Source organism: Canis lupus, chromosome 37, assembly GCF_011100685.1.
Source record: "Canis lupus familiaris isolate Mischka breed German Shepherd chromosome 37, alternate assembly UU_Cfam_GSD_1.0, whole genome shotgun sequence".
In the NCBI taxonomy this organism is placed as follows: Eukaryota; Metazoa; Chordata; class Mammalia; order Carnivora; family Canidae; genus Canis; species Canis lupus.
In genome coordinates, this window is record NC_049258.1 from 11,600,066 (window position 1) to 11,620,476 (window position 20,411).

Consider the following 20,411-nt stretch of genomic DNA (forward strand, 5'->3'; position numbering starts at 1 on the left):
AAAATAACAGTAAAAACATAAAACAGAAAAGCAAGCAATTAACTCATAAGTATATGGAGAGTAAGTATAGTGACAAAGCAGATGAGAAACTTGAGTACATTTTTGGAGAAAAAGTTGTTACCTAAGCAACTAACAACTAATGCTAATAAGCAGTGAGTCAATTATCTTGCAGATAAAGACTCACCATTTGGAAGTGGAAGGAGGATTCATTGAAGTCTTTATACAGCTGTCTGGACCTTGAGGCCCCTTCTATTCTATGCCACTCAATGAGAGTTGAGTAAATTGAACCAAGGAAGTTCTGGACTTCAGTAAGACAACACTGCAGAAGACTCGGCCTAAAAACAAAATGATAAAGTGAAAGCCTACATACAGAACTTTGAATGTCAAGTTCTTTTTCCATTCTTTGTTCACCAGTAGCAAAGCTTTCTCTCCCCCCCCCCCCCCCCCCCCACACACACACCTTTCCATTCCTCAGAAAGGACTGTAACATTCTTTTTTCTGGAAAGAATTAAAAGCTTCAGAGAAAAGGAGTATGTCATTTGGACATCATAAAAGGATCTTTGCCTATTTACTCTAGAGCAAAATTAGCCAGTTGACAAGCTCACTCATATATACAAAGCTTCTGATTAGTTTTGTTAGAGTCTTCCTCTTAAATATAAACAGAAAACCAAAGATCTACAGGTATCTGAGGGAAGTCTCCATCAAGAAAGACCTCTAACCTAAACCAACAAATAGGAAAAAGAAAATAGCTGAAGGAAATTAAGACAACATAGAAGGGAAACAAAACAAAACACAACCCTCTAACTAATATCCTCAAAAAGGAATAATAAAAGAATAAGGAAGGGTCCCTGGATGGCACAGTTGGTTGAGCATCTGATTCTTGGTTTTGGCTCAGATCTTGATCTCAGAGTTGTGAGACTGAGCCATGTTGGGCTCTGAGCTCAGCATGGAGTCGCTGGAGATTCTCCTCCTCCCTCTGCCCCTCCGCCTTCTCAAACTCTCTCTCAAATAAATAAATCTTAACTTTTTTAAAAAATAAATCTGAATGTGAACCTTACTAGTTAAAACAGAATGGTACTGGCAGCAGGACAGACACAACAGTGGAATAAATGAAAATAAAATTCACAAAGAGACCCAAAAATATCAAAGAATAGGTATATATATGATCAATGTATTAATTTCCCGTGGCTGCTGAGACAAACTATCACAAACTCGGTAGCATTAAAAAACAGAAATTTATTATCTGAGTTCTGGAGGCCAGAAGTGTAAAATCAGGGTATCAGCAGGGCTGGATTCTCTGGGAAGCTTAGGAGAGATGCTTCCTTCTCTCCTCCAGGTACTGGTGACTGCTGGCAGTCCTTGAATAGTGGCAACATAACCCCAATCTCTGCCTCTGACTTCACACCTTGCCTTCTCCTCTGTGTATGTGCTTCATCTCCCTCTGCCTCTCTCTAAAATAAGGACACTTGTGATAGCATTTAGAATCTTCCCAGGTAATCCAGAATCATCTTACTTCAAAAGATCCATAACTCAATCACATCTGTAAAACTTTACCATATGAGGTGACATTCACAGATTGCAGGACTTAGGACTGGTTGTCTTTGGGGGTCACATTCAGCCCACTATAATCAATATAGCATTTCAAATCAGTAGGAAAGGGATATGTTATTCAATAACTATCATTGGACAATTAACTGTTTGAAAAAAAGTGATTCTTAGTCAATGTAAGGATGGCTAAAAATTTAAATGTTAAAACCTTATAACAACATCATGTGAAAATACAGAATGTTTGATAAGTTTGGGGTCAGAAATCATTCTAACAGGATACCAGCACAGAAATCATGTAGTATATTGTTAAAAAATTTAAATTTATATAATAAAGGCACCATAAGCAAATCTTGAAAAGATATAGCTGGACAAGGTAAGATATAAAGAAGAAAAATTTAGTATTTTTAAATTAGAGAACTCATAACTGAAAATACAAACTCATCATTTGAAAGATGAAGACAAAAGAATAAGCAATTTAGAAAAGAACATCAAAAATCCAATGAATACACAAAAACGTTATTTACTCTCTTTTGTAACTCAAGAAGTACAAATGAAAAAAAAAAGGAAGTACAAATCAAAGAAAAATATGTTCATCTGTTAGATGAACAATGATTTAAAAGGTTAACAGCTTCTGGGAAAGATGAGGAAATGCATCCATGTTTGCATAATTCCTTTCAATGACCAAAATAGAACTAAAATCGGAGAAGGAAACCCCTGTGCAAAATAGTCACATCTCACAGCACTGATGCTAATGTATAAATTTCAGATACAATGAAGTTTGCATCATATTTAAAGCGGATATCCAAATCTGCCATGCATCTCATCTAAACTCAAAGAGATTCAGTTTTGGCAAATTGAGTGGGTCCTGAAGAACAATTCCAATAATCAATCACTAAAACATGAGTCCTTAAAGGCACAGCAGCCAGACTTATGGAGGAAGCAGACAGCATTCTACGGGGTACCTATCTCTCTAAGTACTCTAATACCTATCTCCCTCTTCTTTGCCTATTTCCTGGCAAAGAAGACTACTAAAAAAGGGATCATGATGTTTAAGGTGGGGGATGTTTATTTTCAATTCTTCTAGTTTCCACAAGGACAAAATTTCCATACACCTTCCTAGCCTCTTGCCCTATTACCCCTTAAGTGAGAAACCTGACAAGTTCACCTCTGGTCCATATTTTTTGATTGGGTAGAGCTAATTTATCAAAAGTCCTAGGTAAGTATGACTATTACAAAGACCCAAAGTTTCCCGTGGGCTGGAAAACAGACATATTAGAAGACCACCCATACTGTATCTTCCAACAGCTCTCTCAACAATAAAGCTGATATTTTATCTCCATCTGCCTCAGCTCCTTTCACCTTATTTGAATTGGTTTCAATCTCAGGAGACAACAAAAGAGCCTAGAGGTAGGGATGCCTGGGTGGCTCAGTGGTTTAGCACCTGCTTTGGCCCAGGGTGTGATCCTGGAGTCCTGGGATCAAGTGCCATATCGGGCTCCCTGCATGGAGCCTGCTTCTCCCTCTGCCTGTGTCTCTGCCTTTCTCTCTCTATCTCTCTCTCTCTCTCATGAATAAATAAGTAAAATCTCAAAAAAAAAAAAAAAAAAAAAAAGAGCCAAGAGGCATTATGTATTGGGCTCCCTAAAACCTAGTTGCCATGCATTTTTAAGTTTTCCTTGCCAAGAGATGTCTGCAGAGAAACAAAACAGTAAGCTAGTGGTCAACCTTGTCAGCAAACTAAAGCAAAGCAGATCAATCAGAGATATATCAGCATTGATTTGCCTCTGGAATGAATGTTTAACATATGCTGTGGGAACCTGATTAGAGAGAGCATATGACAACTGTTGCCACCAAGCAGCCAATTAAAGAAAAGAGATCACGACAATGTGTTCAGTCTCCTATCTTGGCCTCTAAGGCAGTTATTCCAATGGCTTATACCATTTCTGGGCAAAGAGTAGTCCAGAACACAACTGCCCTTTTCAACAATAAATAATATTAAAAAGTAGGACTGGCTGAAAAGGAGGAGGGATCATAATATGGAAAAGAGAAAAATATGTACATTTGGAGAACTGCTTCATAAAATAGAATTTTAAAGAAAAACTTTGCATCAGATAAATAGAACACAACTCCACCAAACAGATTTCTTAAAAGAGCTGAAAGAAGCAAAAAATAAAAGGAAAAAAGAGAGAACAGTACTTGAATTCATATTAGAAACAACTCCAAGTAGAATAGCTATTTCAGAAAAGCAAGTTAGTAATATGGATGACAAGCCAGGGAAAATCATTCAGGATGAACATGACAAAATAAAGGTGGTTAGATTCTAACAAAGAGGTCAGAACAAAGATGGTAGATTTGTAAGATAAGCCATTTAAATCTAACATAAGTAATATTCTTGGACAGAAAGGCAGACAATATGGAACAGCCAAAATATTCAAGGATATAGAGGTGAAAAACTAAAAGGTTTTTGTCATGTATCAGGAAAAATTAACACGGAATAATCAAGATTTAAGATATATTATGGGATGTTGCCAAATTTTAAGGATAAAGAAAAGATGTTATTAGCATCTAGAAGAAGCAGGGTCGCTTACAAATTAAATAATTTATGCTGGCTTCAGACATCTCCTCAGCACATTTAGACAATGGATAAAAGTGAGTACTGTGTACAATGTGAAGTGAAAAAGAATATGACATAGAATTTTCTACTTAGTGAAATATAATTTTAACATTTAATATTCCACTTAATGGATGTACTATAATTTACTAAAATGGTCTACTATTGACATATTTAAATTGTTTCTGGAATATTATTATTTAAACCATGCTGAATAGTAAGAATAAGCATATATATTATTTAAAATACATGCAAATTTGCCTATAAGATAAAATCCTGGAAGTATATTGGCTGAATCAAAGAGTATATATATGCATTTAAATTTTTCATTTTCCTAAACTGTCCTCCATAGAGATTGTACTGAATTTTTACTCCTACTAATAATGAGAGGAAAGTGCTTATTCACTGCAACTCAGCACACTGTTATTAAATTTCTGATCTTTTTAAATCTTATGGATAAAAATTATTTTATGGTAACCTAATAATTTGGAATTATCATATTTTTTAAAAGATTTATTTATTTGAGAGAGAGAGTATATGTGAGCAGGGGGAGAGGGAGAAGGAGAAGAGAATCTCAAGCAGACTCCCCAGTGGGTGTGGAGCCTGACATGGGGCTGGATCTCACAACACCAAGATCAAGACCTGGGCCAAAACCAAGAGTCAGATGCTTAACCAACTGAGCCACCCAGGTGCCCCTATCTTACCATATTTCATCATGGGAAGATACCATCATTTGAAAAGTATACCATTATTTTACATAACTCTATATAAGAAAGAGTTACAAAGTAAACTATTTTTCAAATCATCAATTTTGAAATGTATAAAAATTGCAGATTTCAGAAATAATTTCAGAGATGTGAAAATATGAACAGGTGCTTCTTAGAATCAATGAGATAGGACTATGAGGAAGACTGAGTATCTGGAAAAGTCTTTTAAATATGCAAGAATTAGGAATACAGCAAACATAAATGTCTCCCCAGAACAAATAAAACAAAACGAATAAATTATTTGAAGCCACAATCCATACAACTAAAATGTCTTTAAAAATGAAGAATTTATAAAGTGGAGAAATGGTGAAAAGGGTTAGCAATTAGCATTTAATTTGGTTAAATCTAAATGTGATTATAACGAACAAAACAGAATTGCTATAATTGTTAAAATAATAGGTACATGTATAAAAAAATAAAAATTTGATGAAAATTACTGTGACAAAAATTCCAGAACATCTCATTAAAATGTTAGCAAAAACAAAAGTATTCTTCATCTTCATGATAAAGAGGCATTTAATAAAATTTAACATCCACTCTAAGATTTAACATCCTTTTTTTTTTTTTTTTTTAATCTTTCAGGGGTACCTGGCTGGTTCTGTCAATAGAACATGTGACTCTTCATCTCAGCATTGTGGGTTCCAGCCCCACGGTGGGCATGGAGTATACTTAAAAAAAAAAAATTTTTTTTCAATGAAATGGGAATATAGGTTTCTATTCTAATGGGGGAGGGGCTTAAGCACACATACACACAAACTCATAATTATTAAATACACATACAGGCCAGCATAGGGGCACCTGGGTGGCTCAGCGGTTGAGCATCTGCCTTCAGCCCAGGGCCTGATCCTGGAGACCCTGGATTGAGTCCCACGTTGAGCTCCCTCCATGGAGCCTGCTTCTCCCTCTGCCTATGTCTCTACCTCTCTCTGTCTCATGAATGAATAAATTTTTTAAAAACGGCCACCATAATGCTTAATGGTAAAACACCAACAGCATTCCCATTAAAGCAAGGAATAACATTACAATATTAAGGAAGCCCACTATTACTCTGTTATTAGCATTGTTCTAGAAGTGCTGAATGATACAGTGAGACTAAAAAAAAAAAAAATGAGGGGGCGCCTGGGTGGCTCAGTGGTTGACTGTCTGCCTTTGGCTCAGATGGTGATCCTGGGGTCCTGGGATCGAGTCCCACATTAGGCTCCCTGCATGGAGTCTTCTTCTCTCTCTGCCTATGTCTCTGCCTCTCTGTGTCTCCCAGGAATAAATAAATTCTTTAAAAAAAAATGAGGGATTAGTATTAAAATGGAGGGGTCTAAGCTATCATTTTACATGTGTCAATATACCCAAAACACTTAATTCACCGTGAAACTACTGGAAGTAATAAAATCTTTCAAAGGTAACTGGTTATAAAATTAGTATACAAAATTAAGCAGTTTTCCTACCAATTTCCCAAAAAATCAATAGAAAATATAATGGAAGAAAAAAAACATATCTCTTAAAATTCCTAGGAACAAATTCAACACCAAATAACTTATATTAAGAAAACTTAAAACACTACTAGAACAGGGACACTTGGGTGGCTTAGTTGGTTAACTAGCTGACTCTTAATTTTGGATCAGGTCATGATCTCAAGGTTGTGGGATGGAGCCCTGTGTCCAGCTCCACTCAGGGTGGAGTCAGTCCGCTTGTCCCTATCCCTCTGCTTTTTCCCCTGCTGGTGCTTTCTCTCTCTCTCTCTGTCTCAAATAAATAAATTAAATCTTTTTTTTTTTTTATAACCCACACTACTAAAATAGAGAAAAGACTTTAAAATGATACGCCTTTTTCTCAGAAAGCAAGACAATAAAACGAAGAGCTCTTTTGTCTCTAAATTAATCTACACATTCAATGTAATCTAAATCATTACCAAGAAGTTGTTTGCAATTCTTTTTAGAAGACAAATGGAATCTAAAATTCACTGGGAAACAACTGTAAGAATACCATTAAAAAAAATCTGGAAAATAAGAATAATATAAAAATAAAATAAGAGTAATAAAAATATTTTTAAGCAATATTAATTCAGTTAGTGTAATACTGGTCTTCCATTTCCACTTCAGAAAGCTGCAAGAGAATATTAACTCCATCCCAACGAGAATAAGCTAAATAACCCACAAAATTTAATGTTTTCTTAAAGCCCACCAAGGACTGAGAATTCAGGAAAGCTAATGATCCAAAATCCAGAAAATGACTATCCCTACCTAGGACTGCAGAGACCCCTGGCTGCTTTCATCTTTGGCAGGGCAGCAGGAAGAGGAGGAGGTTGCTTCACAAAGTAATGGAGTGCAAAAGATAAGCAAAGTGTATCTTTAAGTATCTTTAAATCTTGAAACAAAGTTGGCCAAGAATTCTATATCCAATAAAAATATCCTTCAAAAATGAAAGCAAAATAAAATTTCAGACAAAGCTGAAAGAATTTGTGCCACACACAAATTCTGCACTACAAATGAATTGAAATATTCTTTACAGTGAAGGAAAATAACATATAGAAACTCAGTTCCACAGGAAGCAAGAGAGAAATCAAAAAGGGTAAATAGGATTTCACTTTCTGCTGCTTCATTATTGGTGTATAGAAATGCAACAGACCTCTGTGCATTGATTTTATATCCTGTGACTTTGCTGGATTCCTGTACCAGTTCTAGCAATTTTTTGGTGGAGTCTTTCGGTCTTTCTATATAAATGTCATCTATGAAGAGCGAAAGTTTGACTTCCTTACTGATTGGATGCCCTTTTTTTTTTTTCTTTTATTTCTTTTTGGATGCCTCTGATTGCTGAGGTGAGGACTTCCCATACAATGTCAAACAACAGTGGTGAGAGTGGACATTCTTGTCTTGTTCCTGACCTTAGGGGAAAAGCTGTTTTTCTTCATTGAGGATGATATTAGCTATGGATCCTTCATATATGGACTTTATAATGTTGAGGTATGTTCCTTCTATCCCTACTTTCTTGAGGATTTTTTTTTAATATTTTATTTACTTGAGAGACAGAGATGGTGACAGAGACAATGAGAGACAGCATGAGTGGGGAGGAGAGGGAGAAGCAGGTTCCCCACCAATCAGCAGGATGTGGGGCTCGATCCCAGGGCCCTGGGGTGGTCATGACTTGAGCTGAAGGCAGATGCTTAACTGAGCCACACAGGTGTCTCCTTTTATTTTATTTTTTTCAAAGACTTATTTGAGAGAGAGCACAAGCAGAGAGAAGAGAAAGTATTTTCTTGAGGATTTTTTTAAATCAAGAAACAATGGTATATTTTGTCAAATGCTTTTCTGCATCTATTGAGAGGATCATATGGTTCTTTGTTTTTTTAAGATTTTATTTATTTATTCATGAGAGACGCAGAGAGGTAGAAACATAGGCAGAGGGAGAAGCAGGCTCCCTGTGGGGAGCCCAATGAGGGACTCCAACCACAACACTGGATCATGCCCTGAACCAAAGGCAGATGCTTAACCACTGAGTCACCCAGATGCCCCAGGATCATGTGGTTCTTATCCTTTCTTTTATTAATGTGGTATATCACATGTATTGATTTGCAGATATCAAACCACCTCTGCAGACCAGGTATAAATCTCACTTGGTTGTGGTGAAAAGATGTGGTATATATATACACAACAGAATACTGCTCAGCCATCAAAAAGAAGGGAATCTGGCCATTTACAATGATATCATGGATGGAACTAAAGGATATTATGCTAAGTGAAATAAATCAGTCAGAGAAAGACAAATACCATAAGATTTCACTCTTTTGTGCAATTTAAGAAACAAAACAGATGAACATAGGGGAAGGGAAGGAAAAATAAAGACAGGGACGCAGGGACACCTGAGTGGCTCAGTGGTCAAGCGCATCTCCCTTTGGCTCAGGTAGTGATCCTGGGGTCCCCCACAGAGAGCCTGCTTCTCCCTCTGCTTGTGTCTCTGCCTCTCTTTCTGTCTCTCATGAATAAATAAATAAAATCTTAAAAAAAAAAAAAAAGAAGGGAGGCAAATCATAAGAGACTCTTAACTATAGGGAACAAACTGAGGGTGCTCGAGGGGAGGTGGGTAGGGAAATGGGATAATTGGGTGATGGGCATTACGGAGGGTACTTGATGTAGTGAGCACTGGATGTTGTATGTAACTGATGAATCACTAAATTCTACCCCTGAAACTAATATTACACTATATGTAAACTAACTTGAATTTAAATAAAATCTTGAAAGAACAAAAAAGGTAAATATGTTGATAAATACAAAGGAATTTTTGAACATTACGTATACACATGCATCTTTAAATTTCACTAAAAAGTTGATTTCTTTAAATTAAAAGTAATAAAAATATAGGTCACATATAGAAGTAAAATGTGGGATCCCTGGGTGGCGCAGCGGTTTGGCGCCTGCCTTTGGCCCAGGGCGCGATCCTGGAGACCCGGGATCGAATCCCACGTCGGGCTCCCGGTGCATGGAGCCTGCTTCTCCCTCTGCCTGTGTCTCTGCCTCTCTCTCTCTCTCTGTGTGACTATCATAAATAAATAAAAATTAAAAAAAAAAAATAGAAGTAAAATGTGTAAGAGCACAAAGGTAAGAAGATGGTAATTGCAAATATAAATGTAATAATATTCTTACACTGTTGATTAAGTACTAGAGTATCTTTGAAAATACGTTGTGATAAATTCAAGAAACATACTAAAAAGATAGGAAAAGAAATATTTTTCTAAATATTCTAAAGAAGGCAAGGGAAGACAACCAAAGAGTAAATGAGAAAAACGGAAAAAAGAACACCAGCACTGGCGGTATTAAGTAAGAATGATAAATCACTGACCTCTACCTCTGAAACCAGTAATACATTACATGTTAATTAATTGAATTTAAATTTAAAAAGAATATCAATACGCTTAACCTAAACACAGAAAAAAGTTTCAAAAATATCAATGGACCATATACCACTATTAGAACACAGAGATTGTTGTGAGACTGGATAAACACCTACAACCCAACTGTACGTAGTTTATAAGAAACACACTTTAAACATAAACACACAGATGAGTTAAAAGGAAAAGATAGCAAGAGGCAAACATTAAGCTTCTATTAATGTCAGAACAGGATTCCATTTAAAAAGTATTTTCAGATCTAGAATGGGCATTTCATAATGATAAAAGAGTCAATTTGGCAAAAAGACACAGCTATCTTAAAAAGTGTATGTGACTAATAACACTACCAAATCATAAAGAAAAAAAAAACCTGACAGAACTGAAGGGAGAAATAGATAAATCTACAATTATAATTAGAGACTTGAGACTTAACACGTCTCCCAAAGTAACTGACAGAACAAGGAGACATTAAAAATGTGAAGATAAAAGGTTTGAGCAACACTCTCAACAAGCTTTACCTAACTGACATTTAGACCACTCCACCCACCACCAGTAGAATACAATTTTCCCTCAAGGGTAACTGGAGCATTCCCCAAGACAGACTATATATTATAAAACAATTAATAAAATTTGTACGAGAGACTGAACTGGTACCAAATACCAAAATGTATCAGATATAAAAGAGATGTTATAAATTGTATTGTTTACACTGTCCAACTTTGTGATTAGGCAAAACAAAACAAAACAAAAAAACCCACCTCAATAAATTTAAAGGTACTGAAATCATACATGTTTTTTGACCACAACATTGCTAATTTAGGAATCAATAGCAATGATCTACCTAAAAAATTCTAAAATATTTGGAAATAAAAATAACATACCCAGTAATAGATCAAAGAAATCACAGGGAAATTTTAAAATATTTTTAACTGAATGATAGTGAAAACATTCCAAATTTGTGGTGTCTAGCTAAAGCATGCTTAGAGAAAACTTACAGCTTTAAATGCCTAAAAGGAAAAGAAGGTGTAAAAGCAATTATTTATGCTTCCACCTTAGTAAGTCAGAAAAGGAGGAACAAATTAAACCCAAAGTAAAAGAAACAAAATGAAGGAGGAGAAATTTGTGAACAGAGAACAGGAAAACAGAGAAAATCAACAAAGTGAAAAAATTTAAATATAGGACATATCACACTATGAAATCACAAAGTTGGACGGTGTAAACAATACAATTTATATCATCTCTTTTATATCTGATACATTTTGGTATTTGGTGCCAGTTCAGTCTCTGGAACAAATCTTATTAATTGTTTTATAATAAATATTTCTAATAAAAATGTGGTTTCCTAGTTTTTCAACCACTGTCACGTTGGCACCAATCTCATGTTTGCAGTTTTCTCACTTTGGACTGGCTGAGCTTTGAGCACCCATTTAACTCTAAAATTATAATGATTTGCCTGGCAATTATAATTACCGATAATTAGAGCAACGTCTTGCACAGAGTTGTTTCAATGGCTGGATGCACAATCCTTCTGCGCTATTAAATACAGAAATTTTGCAGAATACTGGCAATGTTGGGCACAGATAAATATAAAGCGATCAAAATTTTTTCATCACATAAAAAGTATATACGTACCAGCAGATGTTTCTTTGGCCAATACATGTGTAATTAACGTCCTACTAAAGGATGAGGCACCTGTGGCTACTCCATAAATATTGATGTTAAGATGATGAAAGTAATATCGCCTTACAGTACGCTGCCTACGTCTAAACCAAAGCAATCAATGCATAAATGCTTAGAGAAATAAATGCTTAAGAGAAAATCCAAAACCGTAGATATAAACGTGATTTTCCCAATAAGCTATTTCATAGAGACTCCTAGTTTATAATGGGGTTTTTGCTCTGTGCATTATCATCTATTACATGAAAAATAATCCCACCCCCTCTCCTGGCAAACCCACGGCGTCACGGGGTGGTTGCCAGGTCGGATTTTTCCCCCTCTCCATCTTTCTCCAGAGCATCAGGTATCTGACCATTGACATCATCTGAGCGCCCGACCAGGTGATGCGCGTTCCCAGCACCGGGTGGTGGGTGCGCGGCCGCGGGATGTGCGCGCCGAACGCCTCGGGTGCTCGGCCTTTCTGCAGTTCGCCTCAAACCGCGCACTGATTAAGGTGTTTTTTGTTTTGTTTTGTTTTTAAAAAGATTTTATTTATTCATGAGAAACAGAGAGAGAGAGAGAGAGAGGCAGAGGCACAGGCAGAGGCTGAAGCAGGCCCCCTGCAGGGAGCCTGACGCGGCGACCCCGGGTCTCCGGGGTCACGCCCTGGGCCGCTGAGCCACCGGGGCTGCCCCTCAGGTTTTTGTTTTTACCCAAACGCTTGCCACTTCGTTTCTAGAGAAGGCATTTCCATTACAAAATAATGACATAAAAACAAACACAACAGAAGGGGGGGAAAAAAAAAAAAAAAAAAGAGGCGAGCCGCAAGGCACCTGAAGGCCGTGACCGTCCGCCTCAGGGGGAGGCGACCTCCACCTCGGCGAGAAGCCACCCCAGCAAGCGGGCCCGGGGCGGGGGCGGGGGCCGGGGCCGGGCGAGCCCTCCCGCCCTGAGGGGGCCCAAGGGCCGCCGGACACGGCTCCTGGGCCGTCCTGCCCCCGGGGAGCTCGGGCCGGGGCGCCGTCCGGAGGGAGGCCGCGGGCGCCGGCGAGGCCCCGAGAGACCGCGTGTGCGCGCGGCGAGCGCCTCCCGCCGCGCCTCCACCTCGGGGCGTCGCCACGGGAACCCGGGGTTTCGGCCTCCGGCCGCGGGGAGGCCGGGGGAGGGCGCGGCCCGCCGCCCGGAGGGAGGGGGGAGGGGGGAGGGAGCGGGGGAGGGGGGCCGAGGCCGCACTCTCACCGCGACGCTGCAGCCGCGACGCGCCGGTCCTCCGCCACCTCGGGCCGCGCTCGGCTGCGCGGAGGCCCGTCCCGGCGCCCGTCCCCGTCCCCGCCGCCGCCGCCGCCGCCGCCGCCGCCGCCGCCCGCGAGCCCCGAGACGCCGCCGGGCCCCTCCCGCAGCCCGTGCCCCTCCGCACCCGTGCGTGGAGGTGTCGGGCTCCGGCTGCGGGCGGCGGGAGATTTAAACCCGGCGGCCTGGCGCGCGCGGCGTCTCGGCCCGGCGTCCGCGTTCTCGCCCTCTCGGGCCCTCGGTCGGCTTGGGGATCAACTCCGGGACCCATTCCGGTCCTCCTTCGCCAGATTCCGGGCTATTAACAAACACCGCAGCGCTCAGAGCATCGGAGTGAAGGAACTGAGCGTGAGACCTCTGAGGCGTTCCGGGTTTCCTTTTCCAAGCCCGGTGCCCCAGCCCAGGGGGGCGGGGAGGGGGGGGGTCCCCTAGCTCCTCCAGGCCCGCCCCGCCCCGCCCCGCCCCGCACCTGCAGGCCCCTCCGGGGCCGCCCCGACCGGGCGCTGAGCTCCCGAGCCTCAGGCATTCCGGAGTCCGCGCCAGTGCCGCACGCGGGGACCGTTCACGTGCTGCATTGAACTCTCCTCTTAAAGAGGATTGAGTTAATAACTGTTAATAACTGACCTCAGATGCACATATGCATAATCATAACTTGTAAATGAGGTCTTCGAGAGTAGACGGCAAAAATGGAGACTAAGACCTTAATTTTTTTTTTTTAATGGTAAACAAGGCAAAAGTAAATTGTTACTGGTGGAAGAGAATTTAAATTCAAAGAACTTTCTTTTTAAAGATGACTCCGAATATCCTATCACTTTACTGAGGCTTTACAAAATACGAATTATAACTGTGACATAGGCTATTAAGCTTGCACTCCAGGTGGTAACTAATAAGTTTGTAAAATGTGGAATATGGAGTGAGTTTCTAGAATATTGCTACAAAGCACTTACCTTAAAAACCTGAAACAAGGGATCCCTGGGTGGCGCAGCGGTTTGGCGCCTGCCTTCGGCCTAGGGCGCGATCCTGGAGACCCGGGATCAAGTCCCACATCAGGCTCCCGGTGCATGGAGCCTGCTTCTCCCTCTGCCTGTGTCTCTGCCTCTCTCTCTCTCTGTGACTATCATAAATAAATAAAAATTAAAAAAAAAAAAAAAAAAACCTGAAACAAGTGGGTTTTTTTTTATTTATTTATTTTTTTAATTTTTTATGGGAGACACACAGAGAAAGGCAGAGACACAAGCAGAGGGAGAAGCAGGCTCCATGCAGGGAGCCCAAGGTGGGACTTGATCCTGGGATTCCAGGAACACGCTCTGAGCTGAAGGCAGATGCTTAACCGCTGAGCCACCCAGGCATCCCAAAAGAAGTAGTTTTAGAATAGGATAAAGAATAGGGTATCACTGAGACATCATGTATGAGAGGAAAGGGTTTATTCCAGAGGCAGCCAAAGAAAGAGATAAAAGGGCATGCTTCAAATCTAGAAGGGGGAGGGATTTTTTTTTTTTTTTAATAAAAGGGTTGGTGTTACACATATATTGATGAAAAGGAAGAGGGAAACTTGTGGTTTTTCATGAGGAAAGATGGAGCATGCTTACTGAGCAAACATGTAACATACATCCCATATTCACTTGTGGTGGAGACTTAAAATGAGGCAAAGTCCAGCACCTGCTGTCAGGGATTTTAGGACAAGGAAAGGGGCTATGGGCATGCTCCAGGAGAGCCCAGATAAACTGGAGGGGGTCTTGGGCTCATTATCTAGGGTGAGGAAGACCGGGCCTTCTGTTCATAGGCTGGAACCCTATCAGTGACTTCTAGCCTAGGTCTCCCTAGTGGATTTGTTAGTGGGGTCTGGAAACACACAATAGCTGATTAGGGAGAAACAGGCCTCTGAAAAACAAGCTTTAGATTTCTGGTTAATTTTGACCTCGTTAACCCTAGGGGTGACAATCTCGGAGTCCACAGCTTTTCTCAGGTTCTCCAAGTCTAGATCCTTCGAAGGGAAGAATTAGCATTTGGCAAATGAGGAGAACTGCTGTACTTCCTCAGATCTTTCCTGACTCACTCATGCTAAGTTTAGCATCCCTCCTAAGGACATATTTCTACTCTCAACAATTGTAATTTTTTTTCTGCCTGTCTTCCCCATTGGATGCTGAGCTCCTCCAAAGTAAAATATTTATGCATTTCAGTAGCTGAGTCTTCAAGAGTAATATATACTGCATTCTGAATGTTTATTCAATAAGTGAACAGAAGGAAAGACAGCTAATTGACAACTGAAGGATACTGTATAAAATATCTAAAAAGAACTGAACACTTTTCTTCCTAAAGAATAAATGACTCTAATGTGGTAAGAAAATGACTTTCAGAATGTTACCATGCATGATATGTTAAGTTTCTTGGGATATTTTGGAAAATGCTTGTTCCAACAGGATAAAGTTTAATTCAAGAGAATATTAAACTAGTATGTTTCTTCAGCTCAATCTGAGGCAGATAAAGGCACTCCAAGAAATACACCAGAAAGTCAGAGTACTGTGGGCAAGGCCTGTTGGTTTTGTTTACTTAACTGGAGAAAATAAATGAAAGATACACAATGTCTCCAAGTCACCATAAAAATGTAGCATTTACACATCACATTTCCTTCACAGGTCACTCCAGAAAGTGGGCAAGTGGAGGCAGTTTAAGAATGGTTTCAGCAAATATGGTGGAGCTACTGACGCTCCTGGGCAAGAATCAGGCTTTCTTAATCAGATATTTGATAAATGTTTATAGAATGAATTAGTAATCTTCCATTAGCTGTTGGATTGATTAAAAATATATATTTAAATGCCTTTAGCCCCTTAACAGAAAATGAGGCTCCCAAAGTAGTTAAAATTTAGTATTTCTAAATGGGCTTTTTTAGAAAACAAAAGAATTTAACACTATTCAAATACTTTTATATGGGAAGATGTTTCATCTAGAAGTGTGAATATTTTTAGAAGTACTATCTAATTTTATATCAACAGATTTATCTTAATATAAAGTGCTTTCCTCCACTGTAGGCTTCTACAAGTGAACTAGAAGACCATTAGATGACTTGGGATGTCACTTGGGAGCTTTGAGAGGCTCCACAAATCTGGGATCCCAGAACAATAAACAGCAATGATCTTTTGCACTATCAAGCAGACCTCTGGTGAGTCTCCTAAATAAAACTTCAATTGGTATTTAAAAACATACTAAGAATTCTATGCTTTGGTACTATTTTACTCTTATTAAAGATCAGGGATCTACTGAACCTGATATCGTGGAAATAGCTCCCATTTCTTCAAGGTGTTCCAGTTTCCTTTTCATCTGTTTGACCTTATCAAGGAAATCAGAAGTAACAGGTCAGTGGCCGTTAGTGAGGGTATGGAAAGCTATCTTCCCAGATGCTTACACTATTACTTACTTACAAATGGCAAGCTAAACATGCTTTCTCCCATGTTGATTCAAGGCTAGAATTAGAGACAGTATCATTAGGATGATTTTTTTTAATGTGAAATGCTATAGACCTATAAAAAAAGTATTTCCCTTTTTGGTTGTTTCCCCCTGAAACAACCACTGGACTTAATTTGGTATTACTAATTCCCTGGCATGTTGTCTATATTTTTACTAACTATCCATATCCATATAATTGTTTGACATGTTTCTCAACTCAGATTGTACCTAACAAGATCATTTCTCTGGATCTTTAATTACTCTGAGGCATGTGTCCTATCTCCATCATTAATTGGCTATACACCTTCATACAAGGTATTTAAGCTATCTGGATTGTCGTTTCCTTTAATAACATGAATAATGTAATAATTCAAATGATATGAATGAGTAACAGGATAATTTCTAAAGTTGCCTTTTGGTTATATGCAATTCCCATATGAAAAGAAATAGTCTTTAAAGAACACATATATTATTATGCTAATACATTTAGTGGTACACTAAAATTGAAATTTATTTTAAAGGCAAGAACATGCAAAGCTGAACATAACATTATGGTCATTTGGTACCAATAAATGCCACAGAAATTTATATATAGCCTTTCTTTTATGTAGGTGAAGACATAAACTTATTCTTCACATTTATAAAAATATCATTCTTATGGATGACCTAATCATTAGCAGAATATATATGTAGTATTTAGAGCTTGAGCTCTAGACTCAGATACATCCAAATTCAAATCCTGACTTATTTATTGGCTACATGAAATCTGGTCAAATGACTCGACCCCTCTAACACACATATTTCTCTTTTAAAATAAAGGTCACTGGGGGATCCCTGGGTAGCTCAGTGGTTTACACCTGCCTTTGGCCCAGGGCATGATCCTAGAATCCCAGGATCGGGTCCCACATCGGGCTTCCTGTGTGGAGCTTGTTTCTCCCTCTGCCTGTGTCTCTGCCTCTCTCTCTCTCTGTGTGTGTCTCATGAATAAATAAATAAAATCTTAAAAAAAAAAAAAAGAAAAGAAAAAAGAAAATCTTGAAAAAAAAGTAAAATAAAGATCACTTAATCATTTTAATATCAAAGGATTGCTATGGTAGGATACAGGTGGATTTGGGTGGGTTTTGTGTGTGTGTGTTTGCCATTTTAATAGACACTACCAGTAAATAATTTACTTCTTCAAATCTGTGGATATCAGTAGATACTTTAACAAAGATAGCCTATCTAGCCCTATTAAGCAACCCCCAAAATTCTACTAAGTTATGTTAAAAGATATATCTAGCTTAAAATCAAAACCACAAGAAATATCAAGTTTTGGCAAGGATGTAGAGAAAAAGGAACCCTCTTGCACTGTTGGTACGAATGCAAGCTGGTGCAGTCACTGTGGAAACTTGTATGGTGGTTCCTCAAAGAGTTAAAAATGGACCTACCCAACAATTCAGTAATCACAATACTGGTATTTAACCCCAAAATACAAAAACCCTAATTCAAAGGGATACATGCAATCCCTATGTTGATTGCAGCATTATTTACAACAGCCCAAATGTCCATCAGTAGGTGAATGGACGTAGTATGTATATACAATGGAATATTATTTAGCCATAAAAAGAATTAAATCTTGCCATTTGCAATGACATGGATGAAGCTAGAGTATAATGCTTAAGTTAAATAACTCAGAGAAAGACAAATACTATATGATTTCATTCATGTGGAATTTAAGAAACAAGCCAAGGAAAAAAGACAAACAAAGGAACAGCCTCTTAACTATACAGAACTGATGGTTACCAGAGGGGAGGTGGATGGGGGGTGTGGGTGAAATAGGTGATGGGGATTAAGGAGTACACTTGCTATGATGAGCACTGGGTGATGTACAGAATCAGTACAATCAGTGTTGTCGAATCAGTAGATTGTACAACTGAAATTAATACAACACTGTGTTAACTATATTGGCATTAAAATGAAAATCATAAAAAAGGAAAAAAGATAATTAGCTTATATAACAAAATATTAACATTACTTTTTTTTTTTTTTTTTACAGCTCCCACCCCTACCCACTCTTATCCCTTTTTTTTCTTATCCCTTTTTAGTATGTTTGATACTAGAAGTCTAGGATAGTCTAAAAATGTCAGTATTAAAGTAAATAAAAGTTCTTGGTGCTTTTATTGGCAGTTTCTCATTAGTAAAATTTGGATTTCACTTGCGTTTTGAAACCTGATTCCAATTAATGAATTTTTAAATAAAAGGAATAATTAAATATTGATTGCCTTGTCTTAAAATGTTATTTTTTTTGTCCTTTTAGGAGCTACAGTAGTATCAAAATTATTTCTCCTTATGTTTGCTTCATATATGTAGTTTTTCAAAATTAGAATACATAAAAAATTTTTTTGTGAAAAGATTTCAATATTATCAAATTTCCAGAGAGTATGTGGTTAGCAGGGTTGTTTGTTCAATTATCCAACTATGTGTATTTTATATCAATTTAAACTTTCATTTGTTCTTTTCCCCAATAATGCTAGGAAGCATTTTGATATATTATTATGCATTGATGACAATAGTTCCAAAATGGCCATTCGAAATTCACAGGACAAAGCAGATACTGGTCATCTATTCCTAAAAATCTATTACGTTTTCCTGCATTCTATGTAGAATTAAAAAATCTTATATAACTTAACTGTCTACCTGGATAATCTCTAGGTATTTGCCACAGCCAGGTTTTGTTTTCATGGTTTCCAATATAAAAAGATAATCATGTCTTAGATAAGACCTGGAGGCAGCTTTAACTAAAAGAGGGAAGCAAAACTGAACTTCTTAGCATATGAAAAAATATATTTTCTTCCTTCCTCGTGTTATTTCTTAGCTATCATTTCTGATGCTTTTGTGCTGCTCCCTGTGCCAGAGGGACCATCTCCACCTTCCCAACCAGTATCTGTCCAGATCTGGCTCAAATATCACTATTCTACAATATTTTTCTTGACATCCAACTTACTTCCCATAAAGCTAGTTGCTTCCTTTTCTATGCCACCTTTCTACCTTATATTTACATCTTTTATACATTTAAGTCACTGTTATAACTAATTCTTATTTATATAATATTTATATAAGTATTTCCATGCAAGGTTATCTTTTTTGGAGGTAGTGTCCATGTCTTAAACATTTTCTGCTTTTCTCCCCTTTCCTCCATCTTCAAAGAGACCCTGGTACATGGGAGAAGTTCAACCTTTGTTCTTGAACTATTAGGTAGACTTTGAGGCTGATTTTTAATGTTAATGCTTATCATTAAGCAGTAAGAAAGGAATTTCTTAAAACTTTGATGAGGTAAGAGCAAGCATCAACAAGTTTATGAATCTCATTACTACGGTAAGATAGCATAAGTAATCTTGTACCAATCAGCAGGTCCTGAGCACTGCACTGCCTCATTCCTAACTTTGCCATTGCTAGGAAAGCAGCAACACTCATTTTTCCACAAGAATCTTGGGAGCAGATAAGTCCATGTAAAGCCCTTGTCTCTGGTGTAACTAAAATAGAGGAAAATGGACCATTGAAAGGGAGACGCCTACTTTGGAGGAAATGGTGGAGGATGGGAGTAGGAGAGCAATATGTTCTAAGGGCACTGAGTCTTCTAGGCTTCAGTTGTCCTCTCATACTTTTCCTGTTTGAAGAATAAGATCTAACCACTTGAGTTACACAAGGAGAGAAACTGGGCAGAAGATTGATCCCAGAGCCTTGATCATTAATGTTACACCCATCCCAAAGGAGAATGCTTGAACCATGAATGTATCCTTGGAACCAGGGTTGAGAATAAGTGAGGAAACAATAAGTGATGCCACTTCCTTTTCTGTTCACTACATCTAATAAATAGGCCTCTTTACCTTTGCTTCAATTACCTAGTGTATGCATACTACAACTGAAAAGCCCAGATTGGGTGTGTAAAGAAAACCTTTAAAATAACTCTGTCCTTAAGGCTCATTCAGGGAACATCCAAAACAAGAATATAAATTCTTCTTTGTCCTATAGAAGTTAAAAAAAAAAAAAATGAAAGTAAGAAAGAGAGAGGGAAGAAAGAATACAGAGAGAGAGGGAGAAGATTCCCCACTAAGCCCAGTGTGGGGCTCAATCCCAGAACCCCAAGATCATGACCTGAGCTGAAGGCAGATGCTTAACTGACTGAGCCACCCAGCCACCCCTATTTTTTGGCATTAAAACATACTTTCTTTTAAGA

At 38.5% G+C, this 20,411-nt stretch overlaps 1 protein-coding gene and 1 long non-coding RNA gene across 9 annotated transcripts in view; one reads left to right on the plus strand and one right to left on the minus strand.

Moving 5' to 3' along the window:
• Window positions 1–13,331, minus strand: part of ICA1L (islet cell autoantigen 1 like) — a 79,880-nt gene extending 66,549 nt beyond the window's left edge. For 4 of the 6 annotated variants that reach the window (XM_038585429.1, XM_038585430.1, XM_038585426.1 and 1 more), the window contains exons 1-2: window positions 12,701–12,792; window positions 185–335 (exon numbers count right to left, since the gene is read on the minus strand). In XM_038585429.1, the coding sequence (XP_038441357.1) occupies window positions 185–210 (26 nt within the window). In that variant the 5' untranslated portion in view covers window positions 211–335; window positions 12,701–12,792. Of the gene's footprint in view, window positions 1–184; window positions 336–12,700; window positions 12,793–12,878; window positions 13,188–13,220 lie in introns of those variants that run through there. The other 2 variants (XM_038585427.1, XM_038585428.1) reach the window with 2 other exon arrangements.
• Window positions 12,936–18,364, plus strand: LOC102152753. Of its 3 annotated transcripts, none has more exons than XR_005385235.1 (6): window positions 12,936–13,099; window positions 14,932–15,089; window positions 15,781–15,911; window positions 15,997–16,104; window positions 16,417–16,510; window positions 18,231–18,364. It is a non-coding gene; the product is annotated as an uncharacterized LOC102152753 (long non-coding RNA). The 3 variants fall into 3 exon arrangements; XR_005385236.1 differs by lacking the exon at window positions 12,936–13,099 and adding an exon at window positions 13,314–13,472; XR_005385237.1 differs by lacking the exon at window positions 15,997–16,104 and having other exon boundaries at window positions 12,938–13,099.
• Window positions 18,365–20,411: the final 2,047 nt, after the last annotated feature.